General features: G+C 40.7%; 2 protein-coding genes across 2 annotated transcripts; both read left to right on the top strand.

Annotated features, from left to right (window-relative positions):
• Nucleotides 1–1,799: 1,799 nt before the first annotated feature.
• On the top strand, nt 1,800–2,271 carry LOC140762608 (uncharacterized). Its single transcript, XM_073100481.1, has 2 exons — nt 1,800–1,897; nt 2,004–2,271. Exons 1-2 carry the CDS (start codon nt 1,800–1,802, stop codon nt 2,269–2,271), a joined length of 366 nt encoding a protein of 121 aa, XP_072956582.1.
• A 2,525-nt stretch (nt 2,272–4,796) lies between these two features.
• LOC140761906 (squamosa promoter-binding-like protein 7) lies at nt 4,797–9,496 on the top strand. Its single transcript, XM_073099433.1, has 3 exons — nt 4,797–5,931; nt 6,014–6,141; nt 8,936–9,496. Exons 1-3 carry the CDS (start codon nt 5,456–5,458, stop codon nt 9,382–9,384), a joined length of 1,053 nt encoding a protein of 350 aa, XP_072955534.1. The 5' UTR covers nt 4,797–5,455; the 3' UTR covers nt 9,385–9,496.
• Nucleotides 9,497–10,516: the final 1,020 nt, after the last annotated feature.

Here is a 10,516-nt window from a genome sequence, read left to right as displayed (position 1 = left end):
GCATTTGATGCGCATCCGATTTCACTTGGGAAGTGTCAGAATGGAAGGAATTGGGTATGCTCTTGTAATCCTTTGTGACTGGGAAAATATTATTAGCCCTCCATTGAGGGCAAGTAGTGACATCTGTACCATTCTGTAAAGCTTATATATTTCATGATCCTAAAAGGGCACACAATTGGTTGAAATTTCTGAAAGTCTTTGAACTGTTCAGTCCTGCTTCTGTTTCCCTTTTGACAATACGGTTGTGTTCCTCATCGGCTAAAGTTCTGGACATATATCATCAAACTGTTGATGTGGACACCCATATGTTCGTGATTCCTTTAACTTAAAACTCTAAAAGCTAGCAATTGCAAATGACTGCCTGTTTATGGGGTTACCCTTGAATCCTATTACGTGGCAACCTGGTCCTACAACCAAGTAATGCAGTGGCCCAGTGGACAGTAAACTGGTAGATCGAAGTAAACCTTTGATTAAAAAAAAAAAACACTTATATTCGGCACTGTCTCTACCATTTGGGGAATGCATAGGTTTGCAACTTACTAGTTCCCATTGTCTCTACTATTTTTTTAATATTTTATGGTACAGGTAATTGAGTAAATAAATGATAGATAATAAGAAGAAGTACCAAATTAATAAGGCGGTGGGATAGGATATAAAACTCGTATTCATTGCCAGCATTGTTGAGCAAGCAAAAGCATGCATAGAAGCCACCAAGAAGCAAGGCGACAAAAGTGTATTGTTTGATCACGTCCTCTCCTCTCGACATGACCATGAGATAAGAATGGGTGGTGGGGGTGGTGGGGTACTGATAGTAGTAGTAGTAGTAATAGTAGTACAACACCCCTCCATAGAAAGGGACACCACAAACGACCATGGTGCTGGTGACCTTTTTCCTGTGTGAAGTTGAATTCCATCGTATTTTCCTTCTCTTTTCCTTTTTTTTTTTCTTTTCTTTTCAATTGAATTAAAACTCCCAAGTGGGGGACTGGGGAGTGGTCCTCGTACACATGTCCGACGTCTCTTCCCCTCCACTCTCTCGCTTTTTAAGCCCATCCTGCCTCGTTCTTTTGCTGTCACCCATCACTTACCCCTGCACATCCCCATTTCATCCATTTTTTTTGGTGGTGGGGAGAGGGGGGGGGGGGGGGGGGGGGGGGGGGGTGCTTCAAATAATATTATTGGATGCATCATATCATATATATATATATTGGATCACTGTGCTGAGTCAGGAAGAGCCATTAGATCGATCCTATCTGCTCCTCTGACTTCCTACTTTAGGAAGAGAGGTGTGTTAATATTGTTAATCATAATATTATATAATAATTAATCATCAAACAGTTCGAAAAACTTTTATGTGTGGTTCGTGGTGATTTTGTTGACTAGCTTCAGCAGCCAAACTTGTGGCGCACATAGACATATTGTTAATGAAATAGTGAGATCGATGCTGCTACGCTTAATTTATATCCCAGTTGATTAATACAAAAGTTTTGGCGTTAAATACTATTGTTAACACCATCTCTTCTCTCACTAACACACACATGTGCACGCCGTAGGAGACGACCTTTATAAAAGCTAAACCCAAGTTCCCAACTCTCGATCTTAGCGTGGACTTACACGTGCACAATGTTAAGATTTTACCTTTTATCTATAATATTTACACCATACCTTCGCTTTATTCATATTGCCTTGTTCTTCTCTTTCTCTTTCTTCTTCCTCATTCCAACCTCTTCGCCTCCTTTCAACCTCTCTCTCTCTCTCTCTCTCTCTCTCTCTCTCTCTCTCTCTAAAATCAAGAGATCATGGTAGACACCAACACGGTTTGCGCCATGTGCGGCGACATCGGCTTCCCGGAGAAGCTCTTCCAGTGCATCCGCTGCCACTATCGCTTCCAACACTCGTATAACTCCCCAAACTTATTATTATCTGAGTAATTTACTACCACCTTATTCCACGTTGCTATCCGAATATCGTAACTCTATCCCTGTTTCGCGATTCGCATGCAGCTATTGCACCAACTACTACGGCGACGAGCGATCCGATACCACCGCCGGAGTGTGCGATTGGTGCCTTAGCGAGGAGCGTAGCGGCGGAAAGCAGCACGGCGGCCAAACCAAGAAGTCGGCTAATAAAGAAATCTCCGGCGATAAGAGCAAGCAAAGCAGCGACCGCGACGAGAGCGGGAGCCGCGGGAAGAGCGGCGGAGCATCTTCTTCTTCTTCTTCGAAGGCGTCTAGCCGCAGGTACAAGCTTCTCAAGGATGTTTTATGTTGAGCTTTATCTAGTTCATGTGCATATTATAATTAGTTAGTTTGTAACTATTGTTCTATCTAGTTTGGCTTCTTTGTATCATATAAATAGAAGGACTAAAGTGAAGAAAAGCTATGTAAGAAAGTCGATTTGTGCAGTATATATATGTGTATAGTTGTGGTATATATTTTGATATATCCTTGTTCATCTTAGGACAATATAGTTTGTGACTTTGTATAGGCTAAGAAGAGATGGATAAGCTTTTTAGAAGAAAGAGAGAAAGTGGCCGACAAAAACATGTTTCTCGACCGAATTACTTTTAGGCCACACTTCCAATCTTCTAGACAAAAACAACTAAGCTGCGTGATAGTACTTCATATTAATATTTCGGCGATTCGTAGTAATAGTATTTGGCATACAAGTTATGATACAATTATGTAAGTGTAATGCCCATTAATTGGTGCTGTGAAAGGAAGAAGAAGAAGAAGAAGAAGAAGAAATGGGGATGTGAGTTGACCCTACCATGCAAGCAACGTAGCTGTAGTGCTTTATAGGTGTCACGTAACCAAAAGGACCGAGCATTAGATCCTTAATTTTCTTTCATTCAGACCAGCGGCTTGAAACAACAACAAAAGGGTACTACGTACGTAGTCATCTATATACATGTAGATGTACTTATACACCACATTCGTGAATAGTAATGGATAAGGGTCGGTCTCCACGCTGGGGGAGATACAAGTAAGCCTTAGAGGTCTCTCAGTCTCCTGCATCAAAGATCATTCGGTGCGTGAGTAGTACTACTAGTTAGTAGTTAGTACTACCCTTAGCCTCACTGCATCCCCGTTTATTATGCCATTCTCGTGAACTAATTGAAATCTTTCATTCCTTCTTCCGAGGAATTTGTTCCTGTCTGCTGCCTTTGTTTGTCTCTCTGTCTCTTCGACCTTCTGTGTCTGTGCGAGAGAGAGAGAGAGAGAGAGAGAGAGAGAGAGAGAGAGAGCGAGAGAGCTTATCATAATTCACGAGCCTCTTCCTTCATATTACCTTGCAAGATAATTTATCTCCCAAGGTCTTCGGGCAACAACTAACGAGTTGGAATAAGGTAAAGCGAGAAGCAGCATAAAGTAATACTTCTACTTCCGTCCATATGGGAAAAGAATAGGTGAATAATACTTTGTGGAAACTTTTCCTAAACTCTCTCTTCTGTGTGTATGTATATATATATATATATATATACTGTGTGAGGGTATGTCTTTTATCTTTGAGCTGGCCGACCATGAAAGCCGAACTACCAACCTTTTCCGTAGGAAAATAGGTTTGTACCAAACAAGCAGCAGGAGTTGGTAACTACAGTGCCCTTTATTGCACTGCAGTGGACTCCACCATCCTATTTATAAGTAGTCTCTTTGACGACTAGTCCTACCTTTACATGTGCATCCATGATAACTAAAAGTAGACATGGCATCGTGATGGTAGAAATTAATTTTCTTTTAGTAGCTCGTGTCATCAGTAAAATTAAATACTTATGGCTAAATTTTGGAGCTCCATTTTGAAGCTTAAGCTCTACCCCGGCCCGACTAGAGTCTGGCCCAACTCCAAAGCTTACAAGCTTTGGACCCTGGCAATTAAGCAGTAGGAAGAAGTCCATATGGACCCAGATGATCCTATGGTTAGTCTTAGCTTAGTTAAATTCATCTCTGCCACGTCGGATCCCTACATGCATCATGCATGCAGTAGCTCCTTGACAAATACGTGGGCCAGGGATCTATAAGTTACGACAGCAGATTCAGAAGCAAGTCGGACGAATATTAATAAATAGATTCTGCCACGCTGTCAGTTGCCCATACATGGAATTAATAGGTCTGGATCAGGACGGGTTAACTATCTTCTACCAAAGTGCATACTCTCAGATAATAATAATAATAACATCTTAATAGATATATAGATAGAACGAACAAAAGAGCTTACTTTGATGATGATAATAAAAAAAACTCAGTCCAACTTGTGTTAATCCTCCACGTAAACAAAGAGAACATATGGACACTAGCTCCATTTGTGTTATTATATATGGATAACTGTGGCTCCTAAGTCATATAGCTGATTGATTGTTGATTGTGAGTGAATTAGCTCATTAGCCTGCGCTTGTCTTTTCCCATGACCAGTTTCTATTTATCGTTAGATGTCTTATTGAAATCAAAATGAATGGGTCCCACTTATTCAAAACTTAGTCAGAGTATAGTCAGGATCGAATAAGATGAGCAATTACTGAAATGATAGCATGAGTCAAGCTTCATGATAAGCGTGTAAAGGGGGGATATCCTTGTTTCCCTTTCTAGATATTCTCAAAGCACGGGTCGTCCTTTTGGTTCGGAATAAAGTCCAGAAGCATATCCGGATAACGATATTCCAAGGATAAAAAAGTTGAATAAACTCCCCCCTGATAACTTGCTGGAATGTACGACAAGTTACCCAAATTAACACGTCTCCTTCTCCCCCCCACCCCCCACCCCCCCTAATTTAGAGGGGCGTAATTGTAAAAAAGAGAGAGAGAGAGAAAGAGAGAGTAGAAACTAACAATAATAAAATAATATTAGTCTGTGTGCAGAGAGAGAGAGAGGGGGAGAGAGAGAGTCCATTTGATATGGATCTAGCCTTTTGTCAGAGCGCCGCGTTTAATGCCACCCTGGGGGTCTTGTCACCCACCTCACCCCCACCATCTCTCGATTGGTTCACTCAATCACCTCGATCCACGTGTGGGGGCCCCGCCTCTCCCTGCGCTGGGGTCTACAGTCTCCCTAGCACGTGACACCCACTCATCCTCTTTATCATGTATTTTGCATATTACCCCGAAAATTTCAACGAATTTTCGTTTTCCCATCCCCCGATCTCACTTTCGGAGGAGAATAAAGTTTAATTAAGGGCAGGGCTTTATATGAAAAGTGTCGTTATTACTATTTAGGCATGGAAGTGGATTTCCCCTAGCCCACCGGTCTGCAACCCCAGCTGTAGCATTCGCAGCAAACAGGGACCAATTTTGTCCTGGTTTTCCCTTTTAGGAGACAATATAGTTATTATTGGTACTGCAATCGGGAGAGAGACGAGTAGGAGGAAGGGAAGAACCAGAAAGATAAGAGAGTAGTAATTAGTAGTAGTAGTAATAGTAGTAGTAGTAGTTGTAGTAGTAGAAGTAGTAGTAGAAGTCTCCGAAATGGAAAACGGAAGTGGATCAGCAGCAAGGAGTTGTGGCGGGCATGGAGGTCCCTCTTCCTGGGGTTTCTGGAATCTCGGGTTCGCCTCCCCTTCCCAACACACAGCCAACAGTAGCCTCGGGATCGCGCCGTCCTCCTCCCCTTCGTGCTCCCCGTTCCCCGACCGCCACGTGGCCCCCTCCGGGGACCACAGCCGCGGAGGGGACCACCACCACCAGCACACGCACCTCACAAGCCTCAAGCTGGGGAAGCGGCCCTACTACGCCGGCGGCCAGGAGTCCCCCGCGGCGAAGAGGGACAAGTCATCAACGGCGGGGGCGATGCTGGTGCCGAGATGCCAGGTCGAGGGGTGCAGCAAAACCCTAGTGGACGCCAAGGACTACCACAAGCGGCATAAAGTGTGCGAGATCCACTCCAAGGCGCCCAAAGTTACAGTGCTCGGCGCCGAGCAGAGGTTTTGCCAGCAATGCAGCAGGTTTAATTTCATTATATTTCTTGATTTTTTTTGATCCGGATTGAGATTTTTTGGAGTTCTTAAGTCGAGAAATTTTGGGCAGGTTCCATTTGGTTTCGGAGTTCGACGACTCGAAGAGGAGTTGCAGGAGGCGGCTCGCCGGGCACAACGAGCGCCGGAGGAAGGGCAACGCCAACGATTCCGCCGTTAGGAAGTCGCCGCACTCTCTCGGTACAATTTCCAATTCTTTGTATAAAAAATTGCTCCTCTGCTCGGTGAGAGGATATAAAAAAATGTTGGAAAATTAAAAGCGGATTTGTTTTTGGAGTAGGTATGCTAAAAGTAGATTAGTGGAAGTAAAGAGAACATAAGAAAATTACATCTGGATTATAATAAGGAGGTTTGACGCCGGGAAACCGGGAAGGTTTGCGATTGGACATAAAGTTGGGGTTTTGGGCGGAGTATTTTAATAGGGATATAAATTAGGGTTAGGGTTTGGAAAGAGAAGAGCAGAGTAAACGATTTATGAAATATTAGTAAGTGTCTTGTCATGCTGTCAAATCATGCCAGCACGCGGTGGCAGCGCTTTAATGGCGACATTGTTGCCGACTTCACAACCCTTCATGCCATGGGAGGAGCACTCGCTTATTTTTATTAATTTGGGTGTCACTGTAGAACATGATGGAGCTAGTACAACCTAGTGCTCAATGTTATTTAGGAGTCGTCTGCCAGATTGCTACAGTGAGATTGCTGCGGCATCAAATCTAATATCACTTTTTGAGATATTAAGGAGGTTTTTATTTTCAATATCCCTGCGACCTCATAAATCTAATGGTGTCGAAACATGTCACTCTTTCGTGTGTCCTGGAGGTTCTGGTAATTAAAAGAGCTTAGAATACTTTCATACCATGCATTTTATGTAGCTATATTTGAAAGCAAGTGATTCTGTCACTCGGTCTTGTTATCTACATGCGTTTCTGGGTTTTGCACCTAATATGGAATTCAAGTTGCAATATTTTGGACATCTGAGATTTTGTTGGTAGTTGATGCCTCATTGCAGGTTTTTTGCTCATTTTTTCAAGTGTCATGTAGGAAAGTTACTTTGGTTTGTTTCTCTTTCCTGTCTCTCATTACCTGTGACTCCATTGTCTTTAATCAAACATAGACCGTGTTTGTTCTGTGTATCCTTTCTTTCTATCATGCACCAAATCGTATGATCTAGTGTCAGCCATCCTTACTGTCAATGTACATCTGAGAAAACAAAATTACGGCTTAATTGTACAACGCCGTGAACTCTTAGCACCATTTTCTCTTTACTGTAACTAGAGATAAAACTGATAACTTCTATGGCTTCGATGTATTAATCAACCAGTCTCTTCCTTCACCCTTACATTGTGTTGGATTCACATTAGATGCATTCTCTGTTTTAAGTTTTTGTTTTAGTCTTAGAATGTATGGTGTTGCACAACCATTCTAATTGCATAACAAATCAGAGAGGATTATCTTTAGTTACACTGAAGGATTGAAAAACTAATAAATCAGTGCAAATATTCTTCTTCTTTTTTTATCTTATATATTATTAGGATATTTAGAGTGCCTCCAGGTACTATCATTTCCCTTATGTAGGTCCCCCTAAGTATCTAATTCTTGTGCCTTACACGATTACCTTTCTTTCTATAGTATTGTTATATCAAAATCTAATTCATAAGGTTATAAAGTAGAACTATATCAAAAATGTAATGCAAAGTTAATTTATAGCTAATTATATTGCTTGGTTGGATGTTCTAATTTGTAAGAAGAATTAAGATATTTATTAGCAAAAGCTTTTTGAAGTGTTAAGATGGACATATTTTGTAAAATTTTATGACAATCAATCTGTTGATTTTTTGATTGATATGTCTATTTATTGGAGTTGAACTTACATCTTTATGCTTGATTATGGGCGTTAATTGAAGTATGATACAACCGGTGCTTTGTCTTCCTAGACATGGAGCAAGAACCTTTTAAGTGGATGCACGTATATTAGTTTTGTTGCTACATAGCGGTTTTGTGTTTGAGCTCTTCTATACTCACATATTAATACTTTGCAAGTGTTAAAATTTTCAATCCATGCTTTGATTCCTGCAATTCAACTAGTTGACCTTTCTATTTGCCTATAATCCCACGACTGTTAATTCGTCTTCAGCCCAATACATTTTGACCTAGCACATTCATATTTTGCTGTGAAGCTTGATAATCAATTAATCACAGGAGTCAAATTTCACTTCTAAAAGTTGCCTTCCATTATGTCAGTATTACAATGCACTGTATTAGATAAGAACGCATCTCCATCTTAGAAGTATAGAAATGCACCCAGTTCTTTTGCACGTTTGTTTTCCTTCTCTGGGAGGTTTAATCTGAGAGTGCTCTTGCACTTTACAACTAGTAAGGTATAAGATGCTTCAGTTTGCAGATAGTCCATTATCTACCTTGTTAATATGTCTGAATGTGTTCACCTCGGCATGCAATTCATTGTGCCAGGATTTAATACTTCAGTTTGCAGATAGTCCGATATCTACCTTGTTAATATGTCTAAATGTGTTCATCTCGGCATGCGATTCATTGTGCCAGGATTTATTAGCAGGTTGAATTGTTCAGTGATGGCATGAACCTAAGTATTCTAATGCTTTAGGTTTTTTATATTTTTAGATATGAAATGCTGACTCCTGGTCTTCCTGCAAGGTCGTTAATCTGGAAATCACTAGATAGGTTTTTAACTAGCTAGCCAACAGAGTATCAAGTTAATCAAGGTTTGAAATTTCAAACCATTTTACATTTTTCCAGATCACAAGAACCCTGTGGATAATGATAGAATGGGAATTAAGCTGTAATTGAGGGTAGAACAATGCACTATAGCTACTGAATGTTTGACATTCTCTTGGCCATTATTTATTTGTTTTTGGTGGTTTTCTTTTCCCAGTTTTCTGGATTATCGATGTCTTTGAACTATTCTTCTTATTCCTGTCTTCTTTTCTCTTTTTCACAGAAGGCACTGTGGTGGGTCACAGATTTTCTCACGGCTCTACTTCACCTGGCCGTGCTCTCTCTCTTCTGTCATCCAAGGCCTCTCCTTGGATTTCAACCTCTGATCTCTCTTCTAGATCCAGTGCTGCTCTTCGTGAGCTCATTGCAGAGAACCGCGCCGCCTTACTTGCCCAGCAACTGTTCTCCGACAGAGGTGGTTGGCACAACTCCTTGTCGATGAACCATTCGACAATCCCTCACTGGCAACATCAGAACCAGGTGCCATCTCAATCACAGCAGCTTACTGATGGCTGGAGCCACTTCCAAGAGTCCGGAAACCATGTCACCTTGGATCTCATGCAGGTGCCAACCACTTCTTTTGGAGTCCTCTCAGGAAGGAGCAAATCGAAGGATGAAGAAGAGGATTGCTCTGATATTTGGAAATCTTTCGAGGAAACGCATGTAGTTTGAGACTACTTCATCTTTACTAAAAGTTGTTACTATCTAGTTCGACATATTTGTCAACCAATTCAACAATACCTTGGATTTAATTAATTATGACACCTTTTGGTGAAAAGTGGTTTCTATATTTGATTGCTCCACTCCCTCTTGTTTTCCCCTGAATTACTCTCGGTCTTGGTACCACTTCTTTATGCTAACAAGATATATTCGAAAAGTTAGAATTTAAACATTCTTGGAGTTGTATAATTCTTTGTAGCAGTAACTTCTCAAGAGTATTTCACCGATCTACTTCACCCAGCCCAAAATCTGACTAAATCAACGTCCAATCCGGGATTCTGAAAGTTACATTAGATCGCTTTGTTTGTCTATTAGAAACTTAGATCAATAAAACTTTTTTAAGAGGACTAATATTACTGAGCAAATAATATTAAGTAAAAATCGACTACTATACCACAAGTAATTTGATTGTAAATATAAATAACTTATGAGTCCGAAGGCTAAATATGGACCGAATAAATGACCACCTTTCTTAAATACAAAGATATTTTAGGCTCCACTGAGCTTTTAACTGTCTATTCTAGGCTTTAAGATATATATATCGTCGAACAATTACTTCAAATTAAATACAATCGAGATCTGCTTAAAATCGTTGCATTGTCAAATTATTTTTAAAGTTAACCGTACTATCAAATCAACAGAGTTGAATTTACGATCTTTTCTATCACGAGCATGGTTGGTTCTCCCTTTATTTAACTGTGAAGAGCGGGTCGGTCAAAACATCAGCTTTTCACCGCTGCTCTCAAAAGTTCGCTACATGTCTGGCTGTACAAATGTCACTAATTTTCTTTTCTTTTACTACCTTAGTTCAGATAAATATACAACAAAAAAGAAATGTTTCTCGAGTACGGCAGACATTTGGATTCGTCAGCAAGGCTTATCTCACTACGCCAGATGCTAGCTTTGCATGACGGGTGATCGCTAACTTTAGATAAAAGTACATCCAGCCTGCACGAATATCGTAATTAATGCCGACCCAAAAGAAGAACAACAAAGTAATGTCGGCCAATGGGAGCCTGCAAGATACAAAGTTTTTGGGAGCTTTTCCTCTTTTTGTTTAGTTCTTGACCAATCTATTCATCAT

This window comes from Typha angustifolia, chromosome 7 (genome assembly GCF_048772165.1).
Source record: "Typha angustifolia cultivar Huaian chromosome 7, ASM4877216v1, whole genome shotgun sequence".
In the NCBI taxonomy this organism is placed as follows: domain Eukaryota; kingdom Viridiplantae; phylum Streptophyta; class Magnoliopsida; order Poales; family Typhaceae; genus Typha; species Typha angustifolia.
Note: the sequence above shows the minus strand (reverse complement) of the source record. Positions and strands in the feature narration are given on the sequence as shown.